The 14,725-nt window shown below is 41.2% G+C and overlaps 1 protein-coding gene across 4 annotated transcripts in view; it reads left to right on the top strand.

Moving 5' to 3' along the window:
• Positions 1-14,642, top strand: part of ctdspl2 (CTD small phosphatase like 2) — a 47,851-nt gene extending 33,209 nt beyond the window's left edge. For all 4 annotated transcript variants that reach the window (XM_087139689.1, XM_087139690.1, XM_087139688.1 and 1 more), the window contains 6 exons: positions 458-569; positions 1,529-1,615; positions 3,135-3,277; positions 5,235-5,361; positions 8,572-8,667; positions 8,889-14,642. In XM_087139689.1, coding sequence (XP_086995815.1) covers positions 458-569; positions 1,529-1,615; positions 3,135-3,277; positions 5,235-5,361; positions 8,572-8,667; positions 8,889-8,954 — 631 coding nt within the window. In that variant the 3' untranslated portion in view covers positions 8,955-14,642. The remainder of the gene's footprint in view (positions 1-457; positions 570-1,528; positions 1,616-3,134; positions 3,278-5,234; positions 5,362-8,571; positions 8,668-8,888) is intronic.
• Positions 14,643-14,725: the final 83 nt, after the last annotated feature.

The raw sequence follows: 14,725 nt of genomic DNA, 5'->3' as shown, positions 1-14,725 counted from the left end.
AGGGATAAAGGCATTCCTTTCTTACAATTCATCCCCACTACAGTACTTCTGAACTGACTTATGAATGGACCTGTCTTTTTTTTTTTACTAAACTTGGGATGTGCTAGACAGTGACCCTGTAACTTTTCAATTCAACGGGTGGTTTCACTCTAAGGCTGAGGGGAAATGTGTTTCAGGAAATGCCCTGCAGAGTTGTTTAAGTAGACTTCGCTACCAGTTGGTTCCCAGTCCTTACTGATCAATCGATGGACCATCACCGCGATCACCCCTCACAGGTTGTGTTAGAAATGAAAAAAAGGAAAGTAGAAGAGAAATTTCCTCTTTGGTCCTGACAAATGACTTGTTTTCATCCGAAACCTGCCCGTTGTAGGTTGATCATATGCTGCTCTCTAGGCATTTCATTTCTGTCTCTGGGTTTGTTATTAAACTGTTCATCCCGTTTCCTTTGTCAAAGCAGATATTACTTCATTAAGCAGCTGCCCCCGGTTTCCAAGGAGACCCTCTACCGCACCCCAGCACTCCCTCTGAAGACGAGGCGGGCTCCCGAGTATTCCTTGGTCCTGGATCTTGTAAGTCCAATGACTATGCTACTAAAATCCTTGCAATGCCTGTTGTGCTCAGAAAACCCAAACTCTTCTGAGCATTCCATCATCGGATCTCTAGATAGTTATACATTCTGTTTGCTGATACTACCCTAGTTTGGTGGCAGGATTCCGAAGTTTTTTGAGGGGAAAATGTATAGTTGGTAAGGGGGAGGAGTTTATTTTCATTTTAATGTGGTTTGAAATGGTTCAGCCGACTTATTTGTGCATGTAATTAGCATCCCATAAAGTACTTGTTAATTTTATTGGAAACAAATGACAGCCAACCTCTCTTGCTGTTGTTTCTGACCCGTTGAATAGCCCAATGGATCAGAATGAAAAAAAAAAGTCCACTTTTTGGCCCCTACCTACCCCTGTTCTCAGGAATCGGAACTATTTGTTGGTTTTGGCCTTTATTACTTTATTGCTTTTAGGCCCAGTGCTTTGTTGCTTGGGGAGTTTTTAGAACTTGAGTTTAATGTGTTGGAAGTTCCTAAATGCCTACGTTTGGACTTCAACTGCACATACCTTCTGACGGCCACTTCACTTGAAAAACAAACCGATTGTACACTTAAAGATATTACTGTATGAGAAATTACAAATACCCATACTTATGAAAGAACCGATTCCATGTATTTTTAAAATAGTGCTAAACTGAAAGAGGAAGAAAGACAGAACATTCTATTTTCATCCGGCAGGAAGTTGAAATAAATTGACTCATTGGGACGTGTTTGGAAAAAGCATAATGTGTGGAACTGCAAAAGGGGACATTCTGGAGCTTTCACGGAGAAGACTCAAAACTCTTCAAAGTTTGCGTCACTTATCTGCAGGCATTCTCCAAGTTATAAGATTGTAAACAAACAGCCAATTGGGGAAATCCCCCTATTGGCCGGCTAGCCAGTGGTGCTGTCACAACATTGCTAATTTACATTCCATTTTTGTTCCAGGATGAGACACTGGTACACTGCAGCTTGGCCGAAATGGAGAACTGCACAATGTCCTTTCCTGTTGTCTTTCAAGACGTTACGTACCAGGTACGGTTCTTAAAAATCTGACCAGGTCAGACCCTTTGACCCCTGAACTTGCCTAAATAATTGAGATTGGGACCTGGCATGAGCAGTGGCATAAGTAGGACATTCCAAGCTTGTGAAATTATCCCGGATGTCACGGCATCTTGCAAACTCTGCCTTCATTGCAGAACTCAGCGTCTCTATTCATGCACAAGTGAGGATTCAAATTAGTTTACTCTTCAAATGTCAGAGGTTGTACAAACGGGAATGTGCTGGCCGTATTCTGGCCCTGAAATCCCCGCAAGAGATATGGGGGATGTAGTTAGACTAAGCTTAACCCCCGAGATGTGACAGTGTCAAATATTGGCCCTGTCCAAGGCAACTGGTTCGGAATTTAGTAAGAATGGTACTTCCCAAATAGGTGCAAAATCTGACAGCCTCGTTTTTCAAAAACATGGAATGAAGTGCATTTTTTTTATTTGTTTGAGAGAGATGACTCAAATCCTTACGTCAAGATTTTCTTGTTTAAAAAGTGTCAGGAAGCAAATGTTTTCTTTGCAGCCGCTCAAAGTTTCTGCTTTACCTCCTCAATTGTCCTTGGATTTCCTTGACTCACCGCCAGTGTGTCAGCCCTCAGTACTCCTTTTCTACCCCGTCCCTCACCCTTACTCCTGCCCCTACTGTCTCATTGCCTCACTACCCTTTTACCCAGCTTCTGATATTGAGGGTGCCGAGCATTACCAAAGCCAACTGTGGAACAGTCTGGCCCCTTGCCATATGGGCGACATTTGTCTTGACCGTTGGGTCCAAGTTGACAGGCCTGCTCAGTTTCAGGAAGTTGGACCCTTTCCAAAATATAAAAAAAAACCACAGACAGGGTACGTGTACTTGCTCTGATACAAGTCAGTTTCCTACCAAACACATCCAGTAAATAGGAAATGGTAAAACAAGTTGATGAACAAGTGCCAAGCCCTGTGACTAAAAATTCTGGGCCACCTGAATGTGCAGCTCCGGCATTGCTCGATGCAAATCCAGGACTAAATATGTTGAGGCCGTGTGACAGGTGCCAGCCTGGGGGCTCTTACAATCCTCCCTGAGGATTATGGTTGGTTGGAATCAACGAAAGCTGTGCCACATTGTTCAATATTCAACTATTTAATCATTTAAGCAATTTTGTTTTTAGTTTTTTGTGTTTTTGGGGAGGGGAGTTGAATTACATTCTTCTAATTATCAGGAATTGAAAAAGAAATTGTTTTTAATACCAGAATCATATTTCTCAAACACTTCTTAAGCAGTTCATGTATGTGTCCACTGAAAATGGTTGATTGGAAATCTTTCAGAAACTTTGTGTTGGATGGCAGCTGTACATGTACAAAGTCAGCAAATTAACTATTTCACAGGAGCAGTTCTGTTCATTCTTTCCTGTTCATCGCTAAAGTGGACTGCTAGTGGAGAGACTGTTTAGCTGAGGCCTTCCTAGCAGCGAATGGAATTTTTCCCTCAAAAGTTCAGTGTTTTATGGGCAATTATCTCTCGCTCGCAGGTGTACGTGAGGACGAGACCGTACTTTCATGAGTTCCTGGAGAGGATGTCCAAGCTGTACGAGATCATCCTCTTTACGGCCTCCAAGAAGGTTTACGCCGATAAGCTGCTGAACTTGCTGGATCCCGATAAGAAACTGGTCAGGTGAGTGGGACACTGCGTCATGTGGGAGTCCCTGTCACTTAAGAGGTGGTCTCAAATGGTGGAATGCCGTCAAATGTGCCAATGAGAATATTGGCAGTTTCAATCAGACGTGGCCGCTGTTCCTACCCTGGACAGCTTTAGAACACAAGCTTATTGGTGTTCATTTTGATAGCTGCCTTTCACGGGAGACTCATGTTGAATATGTGTGTTCGAAGCTTAGAAGGCGTCTTCACATATTAAATAAAATCAAATACCTGCTTCCCTTGAAAGCTAGAAAAGATTATTACACAGGGCTAGTGCAACCACTTGTTGACTATGGATGTACTGTCTGGGGTAACTGTCAGAAAGAATTATTACTTAAAATCTATGTAATGATGAAGCGATATGCCAGAAGTATACTAATTATTAAGGATGTCAGGCAAAGCTGTACAGTCCAACTTTTTAAAGAACTTGGCTGGTTACCTTATTGATAATCAAATTGAGTATTTTGAGACTCTGCAAATGTTCAATTTTGTCCATGGTACTGCTCCTTCATATTTGAAGGACTTGTTTACACCAGTCAACAGGGTTCATACTTATCACACAAGAAACAACCAGGCTAACACTTTTTATACACCAAGATATGTGTCAGCCATGGGTCAGAGATCATTCAGCTACAGGGGTGCTACAATTAAGAACTAGCTGGGTTGGGAGCTTTAGGCCATTACGAATGTTGAAACATTTAAGCAGAGGCTACTCCGGTGGCTGAAACAAAATCTATACAAGTGGGATTCTTTCGCCATTGACGGCAATTTTTAGATGGATACACCAGTGACCTGTTCTGATGCATATGTATTTTAAATCTTGAATATGTTCCTGAGGTTGGTTTTCCTCGAGTGTTGACTTCAGGGTTTGTTAGAGCTTAGGGGGCAGGGAGTTCCACATTCCCTTGGTTCTTATATCACCTTTAATTTCTATTTGTTTTTAATTTTATGGTCCTTTTATATTACACTGGGATACATGTTATAATGTTCTTATAGTCCATGTCTGCAATTTTTTATATTTTTCTTAATGGTGCATGTATCTTGGAATATTTCTATAGTTAATGTGCTGTATGTTTTAGTATTATGTAATTTAGTTGCATATTAGTTTTAACTATTTTAATATTGTTAGATGGCCCATCGAAAATCATCTGTTTTTAGATGACATGGCTACCATCTGTAAATAAAGCTATAAAAATTGGGGACCCAGATGGGAACAGTGGTCTGTAGGCATGCAGGGCTTACTCGGGGCAGCCTGCTGTGAAGCACATGCCCCGTCATTGTTCCCTAGAGGGAACAGGAACACACATTTTGAGAGGCTCCCTCAGCATTCTGTCTCAGGTTAGTGGATGGTACAAGGCATAAACTCGCTAGCAAGGACTGGGGAATCAAATTCTGTTCACATACCACATTGTAAGTAGAAATAAGCCTCTTGCGAATTAAATTTGTATAAAATCTGGTACACTGAGTTCTTTTCAATTCATGTGAACATAACAATTTGAATTCTCCAGACTAAAATTGCTTTTGCGGTGATTCAGGGCAAGCTCTTGCTTAGTCCTCCGCAAAAGCCTAGAGAGATCCAGTCACAGGTGTTGTCTTTATTCATATCTGCACAGCAGAAAAAAATGTGGCTGTCCTCGTGAGGCAAGCTGAGCTGAGATATAGTCATCCCAAGGCAGTTAGTCCTTGAAAACTGGACTTGCTAAGTGGAGTGGTGAATTGTTACAGATGTGATTGGTCATTGTTATGCTTATTTGGAATTGTAATACCTTAAAATACCTTTTTTATGCTGAGTTTCACCCTTTCACTGGCATATATATTCACACTGTGTATTCAGTGTGGTCCAAGAGGGTAAAAACTTGTGTTCAAATTAAAGCCAAGTTTACATGTGATTGAAAAGTTAGGTTTTTTTTATTTTATTAATTTTTTTTCTGAAGGCATCGGTTGTTTCGGGAGCACTGCATTTGTGTGCAAGGCAACTACATCAAGGATCTCAACATCCTTGGGAGAGATCTGACCAAAACGGTCATCATCGACAACTCGCCTCAGGCATTTGGCTATCAGGTATTGGACTTTAAACATTTTGGGGGGACCAGTTTTCAGTAGAATGTGCACAACCATTAGCACTGACGGTAATTGAAATGCACGGGCGCAGAGTGTGTAGGAGAGTGCTTGACCAATCTACAACTGATTTGTGTAAGCAATAACCACTCCTTGCCGGGGATTCCGGATCTGGACACTTATGCTCTCTATGTGTGGCCGGGGTCTCCATACTCGGACAAAGGGAACAGGGCCTTGTAACAAAATACCTTACTTGGAACAAAAGACCAGGCTGCTGGGAATTACCGACATTTTTTCACTCTCAAAAGTGGAGATAATCCAGCCTTGTTTTGAAACAGTATACCACGATTTGGGGCATTTAGAGCAAGCGGATGACCACAGGGGACAAAAGCTCTCCACCATCGCAGCGATGATCCACACAACACTGCTGCATGCTAATCTGGCCCCTATTGAAAAGAGGTCGGCATTACACTAAGCCAGGTTCGTGAACAAAAGAAAGTTATATAACACTGCACAATCCGGGCTCTTTTTACAAGGCTGCAGGCCAGGCTGAAATAGTCAGGCGTCAATAGATTTTGTCTGTCAAGCTAGAGTGGACACCAGACAGTCCTTCGCATATTTGTAAGTGTCCAGTAAATGAAGATAGGCATTTTTAAAGAATTTCGAAAACAGAAAAAAAATGATAAATATTCCGGCCCAGCATCATCAACATTGATAACTGCCCCGGCAGGAAGTGGTTAAGAAAAACATGTTTGTGCACATTGTTGGTGCACAAAGTATAAAATGAAGGACTACTGCAACCTATTAGGTTGCACAGAACCAAAATAGGAATGCATATATACTTCAGCATCACCTCATTTGTACATGGTCAGGAGTCCCATCTGCTTTGCGTTGCCATATTTGATGTTTTGGTCTCAGTTTGACACATCATGTGTACAAAAGCTACATGTGTCAAGAAAACTTCAGTAATCTGTCTTTTGGTCGCTCGACTGTTTCTGTCCCCTGAGTTTTTGGACCAGCATTCTTCAATGCTGAAAGCGCACCTTGTCAGAGCACTGTTCTGGAGGGAAGACCCGCTGCTCACTAGCCTACCCCAAACTAGTCACCAGTGGCCTCACCAACCCCCCTGTGGCCCCTTTCCCCTCAGCCCATATTTCTTGCTTGACAACATGACAAGATGTCACTCAGCTTGCACAAGCACAACATGGGCGCAGACACAGAATGAGGTTAAACAGTGTAATCTTTGGGCTTCCCGTACAGCAGCCCCATTCTCATCTCGGCTTGCACCCTTCACCTTTCGCTGAGTCGCCGTGGTTTTTCCCAGAAGGGCTTTGACTGGCCGGATGCTGAAACAGCTGATCCGACGCATTTGGCAGTCGTTGGTTTAAATAGGTTAAGCCATTTAAGCTGCTGTCTCCCTATGTGCCAAGTGACAATGCGCGCATTTCCACTTGTAATGTGGTTTCACCGGCCGACAATGCGCGCATTTCCACTTGTAATGTGGTTTTACCAGCCGCATCTTTTCTCATCGAGACATGACGGCATATCTATTATTTGTTTCGTTTCGAAATAACTTTTTTGGAAGTTGGAAGATCGAATGAAAGTCTGGAAAAATGTTTGCTTCAAACAAAGGATCTGAAAAGATGTGCAGTTGCATGAAAAAACTCAGTTATGGCTTTGCTCTGAGAAAGCAAGCATGAAGACAAGGACCAATTCATTATAACGGCCGCACAATTTGACAAAAACAGTTTTTTATCACTGGTCAGTTGCATGTTTTAAATTAAAGCCAAATGATGTTTAGCAACCTTCACGGAGGATCTCCTCAGCCTTTCACTATTGATCATGCTTCCAAAGCAAATTGAAGTTTTCCAAAGCTATGAAGTCACTCCATACTTACTGCCAAGTCATTCCCTGCTTGCTTCAGGCAATCAACTTTGATGCCCTAATACGCCCATTTCCTTCCTTGCGCCCACTTTTGCCGGGCTTAGCCATGCAAAGCGAGAGTTTCCACTATATCTCACCAAATTTACACCTGTTACCGGCAGTGTCAGGAAATCCTTCCCTGCCTCACAATTTATCCCCTCTCCAGAGCAATCCTAATGTCACAGCATGCTACATGTACATGTACTTTGACGTCAGTTAAGTGACGTGTTGGCAGTTCTTGGTCTGGGATGAGAGATTGACTGCAGGTGACCGCAAGTGCAACGGGTCCTGTGCACGTAGCATCCCCTTCAGTGGTGTCAGGAGTGTGTGGGCCGACACTTCGCTGTCACTTCACCGCCAGAACCACCCTTTGTCTGGTTTTTGTGTTTTAGAGTGAAGTGCCGATTGGAACTTGGAAGCTCTCTGTGTGGTGGCGTCACACAGTTGCAAAGAGGTGTTATGCACTTTACACGAGTCTTTACATGACGCATGCCTCAAATTCTATAGACTTGCGGAATTCGCGCATGATTCTGCGAGCATACTCTGCAGTATGCACGCACGGCTCTGCATGACGGATGTTGGACCTCCTTGAGGTTGTTGATGGGTGTTCTAAGCCAATACACTCCAGATGGTTCACAGTTTTATGTTTTGTCATTTCCTGCGGCACAGTTCCCCTTCATGAATTTGTAATTGTGACCTAATGACATCAAAAAACTGATTTACATTTGTAGCTAAGACCCAAGGAATTTCAGACTTTTCCCATAGGTTATACAATTCCAGAAAAGAAGTTTCTAAAAAAACCCTTTTTATCAGCAAGGTTAGAATTTTGTGAGTTAAATTTCAATAAAATCTGGTACACTGTGTTATCTGATAACACATAAACATAACGAATTGAATTCCCCAGACTAGACATTGTTGCTACAAGTCGTGATTCAGGGCAAGCTTTTGCATAGCGTCCACCTCTCTGAAATGGACTGGTTCCTTTGTGCCCTCTTATCCATTGAAAACAGTGTATTGGTGCAAGGCATCTCTTATGTAACTAAGCAAAAGCTTGCCCCGAATCATGAGTTACAGCAGGATTGTCTTTAGTATGGAGAATTCAAACTGTTATGCTCACAGGTATTTAAAGAACTCAGTGTACCAGAGTTTATCCAAATCTAACTCACTAAAGGCTAATTGAATGAATGGATTTGATAACGCTATTGACGTGAACAGCTGCCCCTGCTGAAATCTCTTGTCGTTAAGGCTGATTTTGCAGAGTTTTTATCTTTCCCTGATTCTTTGCCACAGCTGGAGAACGGGATCCCCATCGAGAGCTGGTTTGCAGACGACAACGACATGGAGTTGCTCAAGCTTGTTCCATTTCTGGAGAGTCTGGTGCAAATGGTGAGTCCCACATAAACCTGTGCGACGTGGCGCGGTGACAAGGTTAGCTTCTGCCCACTCAGGGTAGCAAAGCTTTGTGCTGAATTAGTAAAATGTTAGGCAAATGCTGCACATTCTTTCAATGGAGTCGCAAGATAAGGGAAAATGCCAAAACAACACAAACTGTCATTTGCACGAGAAAATGATCGTCTTTTTTGATACCTTTTTTTGTGTGTTTTCAGAACGAGGACGTACGACCGCATGTCCGAGCAAAGTTCCGACTGCATGAATTACTACCGCCTGACTGATACTCCGCTACTCTACAACAGGCCCAACTTGTACAGATATAAGTGTTCTAGATGACAAATTTTAACGAAAAAAAAGAGATAACGTGTCAGAGTTGATTAGTGAGGAGAATTTTTACTTTTTTAATTGAAAGCCAGAGAGTAGAGATAATTAAGTGTTGTAAAGATTTCAGAGAGAGAAAAAAAAGATGATACATTGTTATTCTTGTATGGAGGAGCCCATTTAGGGTGGATTTTCTGGAGTTCTTACAAATTAAATTTCATATAGATTTTAGGAAAATTATGAACTGCTTTTTAACACTGTGTAAAGCTTGTGTTCTTGTAAATATGACTTGGAATTCTTATTGCGACTATCGTCAGAGAAACTTACAAAATAAAACAATTTTTTTTTTAAGCATAACCAAACCATTAAAATCTGATTATTGCTGGAACTGAAATTTCCACAGAATGGCCTGGGCTTCATGTCTAGTGCATCAGCAGAACTGCTCAAAAATTTGTGGGCAAATAACCGAGTTTGCCGCTGCATGAAGATTGGATTCAGAGTCACACAGTTAGATGGAAACTTGGAGGGTTATCGGGTGTGTTGGGAATCATGAGGGTCTGCTTTTTAAAAAAAATTATAAGTCTTAGTGGAATTTTTCTTCCGTTGGATTATATTTTGATGGATTACGAATTTTTAGCTAGTGACAACATTCCTCCTGACATTAGTCCTTGTAGTGCTTTCCGTTCTGAAGGTCAGCTTATGCTTCTGTTTTTGTTTAGTTGCGGGACTAACTTTTCAAGTAAAATTCATGCAGCTGTTGGATGTAGATGGATGAGAAAGCAATAATGTGGTGAAAGGGTCGAGGATGTGAAACGTCTCCGAAACATGAGTCGTTTGCATTCACAGATGGTGGACATTTTGGGGGAGATTTCTTTGTCTCTGATATTGTGGACATTTTAAAAGTAATTGTTGGTAGTTAAAAGCATAAAAAGTGTTCAGGTTTTCCCCAGAATATCACAGATTCTTTTTGAATTATCAGAACCTCTTTCCTTCCTTACTGTTCTTGCAACATAGGCCAAAGGTAAACCTATTTTGTTGTTGTTGTAAAGGAATGGTAGTTTGTAGTGCATTGGAAAATTGAGATCAAATTGGTGTTCGATGGTGTCGATGTATTCATTTTGTTGAAAAAGTGTGTTCTTTTCTTGGTCCAGAGTTAACCCGAGAACACTTTTTAACCACTGGGTGTATATGCGGGATGAGTTGCTGGGCGATTTTCAAGATTTTCTGTTTTCAAAATTCTTTAACAATTCATAACTTCATTTACTGGACGTTAACACCCACACAAATGACTGTCTGAAGGCTACTCTAATGTGACAGGCAACCTCCATTGACGCCCCAGTATTGCAGCCAGGCTTGCCGCTCAGCAAAGAGCGGTGTTGCATAATTTCCTTTGTTCCCGAAATTGGCCAGCACCTTGCTGAATGGCAGTGGTGTCTTTTCAAATGCAGCTAGATTAGCGTGCAGCGGTACTGTATCACTCATCGCTGAAGTGCTGGAGCACCTTTGTCCCCGCTGATAATCCGCAGTGGCATACTGTTTCAAAACTATGACAGATTATCCCTGCTAATGCCAACTGAAAAATGATGGCAACTCCCAGCAGCGCAGTCTTTTGTTCCGAGTACAGTCTGTTACAAGGCCCAGCTGCTTTGTACCATTCTGGGCACCCTGGCTATGTGCTTAAAGCCAACATCTCTGAGATGGGGCACCCCGGCGGCAAGTGGAGTTCTTTTCATGTTTATGAGAAAGTCTGAACTTTTTACATAATGCACCAACATTCTTTGAAATTCTTGTTTAAGATCTGTGGGCAGAGAAACACCATAACGAGAGAATATTGGATTTTAAAACTTCTTCAGATTCACCAGTAATCCTGAAATTGGACATTTCAGTGCATCCCTCTCTGGTGTCTACAAAGTACTTATTTTTGTCATCTTGTTCTCTTCTGGATTTCTGGACCAAAGAGAGAACACACATCCTACTAGTTCAGCCAGAGTCTGTGACGGATCATAACGTACGGGTTATAGTCGTTAAGAAAACATCTTGTACATGGTTGTAAATTAAAGAAGCGCCCTTCCTTCTGTAAATACTCCGGTAGATGAGATTAAACCAGGGGAGAACAAATGAAAAAACAAACAAAACTAAAGCAAAAACAAAGAAAAAAACAAAAGGCCATTGTATTTTTGCAGTTCTATTCTATTCCTGTGTAAGATTTCTAATGAAAGAAATGTACATTAAGATAAGTATATACTTGTACAGGCTGCCAAAACCAGTTGCTGAACAGATAAATAATAAAGGTTTGTTCACTTTAAATGAAATACACCAGAAAACAAAATTAAAAAATTTATTTGATTTGTGTACAAAATGCAGATGTTTTGAGAGTGGGGAATTTTGGTGTTAGGTGGAGTACGAAGTAAAAAAGGACAAAACGTTTTGTGTTCTACAGATAGCACTATGTGTAAAATTGTTGGCCTCTTTGGTGGCAATACCTCACAAAAGTTTTGGAATTTGGTGTGCACCTTTCAAGGCCTGGTTTTAGCAGGTTGTACCGATGTCTGCTGTAAAATCTGTTGCTTGTTGCTGCTTTGCTAGTGTTGGCACTTGTGTTCTTGAGCGTCTGGAAAGGATTCCCGTTTGGAAAGTGGTTGAGTATTTCTGTTACTATGTGTACAGTGGCTTGTTCAGGGCCTGCTAGAAGATGTACAAAAACAATTATTCCCCTGAGCTTGTTTTGGATGCCCATGGGTTGAAATGAAAACTAAACTGTTGCTAGTCAAGACACATCTAGAGGGGAACTGGGAAATTGAAATCATCTCCGAAACTGATCAGTGTTTGTTGCGCTATGGCTGTTTCATTTGACAGAAGTTAACACAGCAGTGAGGGGAGGGAGAGAAGCCCCCCGGTCTATTGTCGGTTGCACAGTGGTGAATGCAGGACGCTGACGAGCGTCAAATGCTGAAACCGTTTGGTGCAGCTCGTAGTCGTCGCACAATGTTCAGGCATGAAGTGAGCAAAATATTGAGAGATGTTAGGTTTAGCTGTCGGGCATGAACTGGCTGAATCATGAAAAGATAGGTCAGTGTCCATGTCAGCGTTTAAAGTTGGTCAGGGGTGGTACAGATCTACAGAAAATGCATTTGCTGTAAATATCAGTTGTGGACCTTTAAAGATACCTGCTTTTTTGGTATAATGTGATCAAAATGACATAGAGATACGTAATTTTTTTAAAAACTGGCATGAGAAAGCAAAATCATGATCAATCAAACGTTTTGTCCGTGCCTAGTGGCAGATGTTTTAAGTCCTGGGTGGGGGAAAAATATGGAAACAACTGTTAGTCAGCTTTGTTGCTTTTTTATCATAGCAAGACAAATGCAAGGAGAAGAAAGGGCTGAATGACAAATCTCCCCTCATTTTTGGTTGCATCAAGAAATTCTAGGCAGTTGTTGGAGTTGCAGGGAATTTCCGCGTGGATGCTTGACAGAGCTTCGAATTGACAACTAAACCTGTTATCTCCTTGGCTGCTTACTACGAAGAAACAAGAAGGGTCGGACTCCCATTTTGGCATGCATTATCGACTTGGTTGATTAATTGTACTGATGAACTGTGCACATTGTGATTTTTTGATGCTGTCTGCTCAGAGTTGAAAATGTGTGCATGGATTTGCATTCTGGCAGAAATCAGAATAACAAAGTAGTTTCCAACTTGTGATGCAGTTGGTATTTCTCAAGATTGGTGGTTTACGAGAGAGTCTTTGCTTGGTAACCATCTTGCAGGGCAGTTCTTTTGTTCCACAGGAAACCTCAATTGTGCATACCCTGCTGTACATAAGCACTGGTCTGCAAGATGGCAGCCATGCAAACCCTCTACTGGGTACTTGTACACAACACATTTATCGAGTTCAGTGAATTAATGCAAATTTTGGCCCCCCAATAATTGCTGTTAATTTCAAAGTGTCGTCATTTTGTAGGTTTCTAGCACGTAATCTTCATGAACCTGTCGGAGGTTCTGTTCAGGTCAAAGCTTGAAAAGACGAAAACAGCGTATTCAAGAGTGAAAATTGAAAGTGTAATTTGTGTAGCATATACATGTATGCAAATAAATCAAAACAGAAAGCCATCTCTATTTTCTAACAGTGATTCAAGTGATATTTGATGTCCATTGATTCATTTGTAACTCAACGAACTCACTGGCGTAAACTGAGATGTAACAAGCAATTTTGGAAGTGTTACACTGATACAAAAAAGAAATGGTGGGGGAAAATTCTGTTGTCTTCTGGGTATTTTTCAGACTCTTACCTTGTGGTTTTAGACTGCTTTTTTTAATATGGCTCTTTTTCAACCCGTTTTTAACTCGATGGTATATGTAGACTGTGCGTTGATTACTACAAAGTTGTAATTACAATCTGAAGTGTTCATACTAGTCTACCACTCTGTGTTGTTATATTGAAGCTTTTCACCTTGTATGATACATTTGTAAAAAATACTGACCACAGTGGGTGTCATGCGTAACAAATTCTGTATAGATCTACATGTATGTTTGTTGTCAACTTAACTTGAATTGGTGCCTAGCAGCAGGAGTTATTTCTGCTTGGGTCAGTTATGAATGGGCTTTAACCCTAACCCACCCAAATTCATCAAAATCAGTCAGGTTTTTGAACGATTTGAGAGTGCAAAGGTTTGATAGAGGCAGAGCTCTTCTGCCATCCCTTGACATGCAGATTGAGGGCTTGGGAACGTTCAGTCAAGAAGAAAATAGTATCATTTCTTTGGGTAGCGGTTGATTTTGGACAATCTGTGTTGGCTCCTGTACAGTGAAACTGCAGTAAAAGTTGGGTTGATGTACTTCATTTTGCCATTATTTGCAGGATTTCATGATTTCCAGAAGTCAGTAACTCGAAACTTTGTGTTTTGCCTTTAAGATGTGTCACAGAATGGCTAAAAGTCTCGATTTTATGGCGTAGTTTTTCAGATCGGTGGGATAAGTCTGGTTCCTAGAACTAACCTCATTGCTGTTACACTAGATCTGCCATACAGCAGTGCAGCAGTCACAACAGTGACTAGCAGGATAATGCGAAATGCCAGAATCATATGTAATAATGTTAATAAATTGGTTTTGTGACTTGGCACACTGTTGACATGAATATTGCTTAACCTGGTTAAAGATGAATATGTTTAAGCAGAGTGGCCATGTTGTGCCCATGTCCTTTATGTGTCGTGGACCATCTCCAGGGGTGCGAGTGGTGACACACATAAAAAAAAAGTTAATAAAATAAAAACGGCTAGCATGTAAAAAGCTGAAATATAAAAAGTTACCATACGTTTGCACAGAGCAGGTGTATGGAGAAGCTATGATTCGGGGTAAAAATTGAAACAAAGCTAAAATTACCCGAAGCTTAATTCTCACACCCCTGCATCTCATACACAAGCGCTAAACACAATTTTTGATGGGGCAGACTGAAAAAAGGTAGCCACAAACTTGAGCCTGGACGATGTCAATGCAAAGGTAACAAAATGCAAGGTACAATGTATGGGAGATAGACGTAACACGATATGAGCAGCCAGGTTAAGTTGACAACGAAAGGCATACTGGTATTTTGGAGATGGATTTACAGTATTTTTGCTTAAAAGTAGAAAATAAAGTTATATTCAGGGAAATTGGTGTCATTTGATGTGGTTCTTGTGTCTTTCGTTATTATAAAACAAATGATCACATGCTAAAGGTATGATATTGGTTCAAT

This window comes from Acanthaster planci, linkage group LG08 (assembly GCF_054643075.1).
Source record: "Acanthaster planci isolate LZ-2023a linkage group LG08, COTS_SCS, whole genome shotgun sequence".
NCBI lineage: Eukaryota > Metazoa > Echinodermata > Asteroidea > Valvatida > Acanthasteridae > Acanthaster > Acanthaster planci.
Note: the sequence above shows the minus strand (reverse complement) of the source record. Positions and strands in the feature narration are given on the sequence as shown.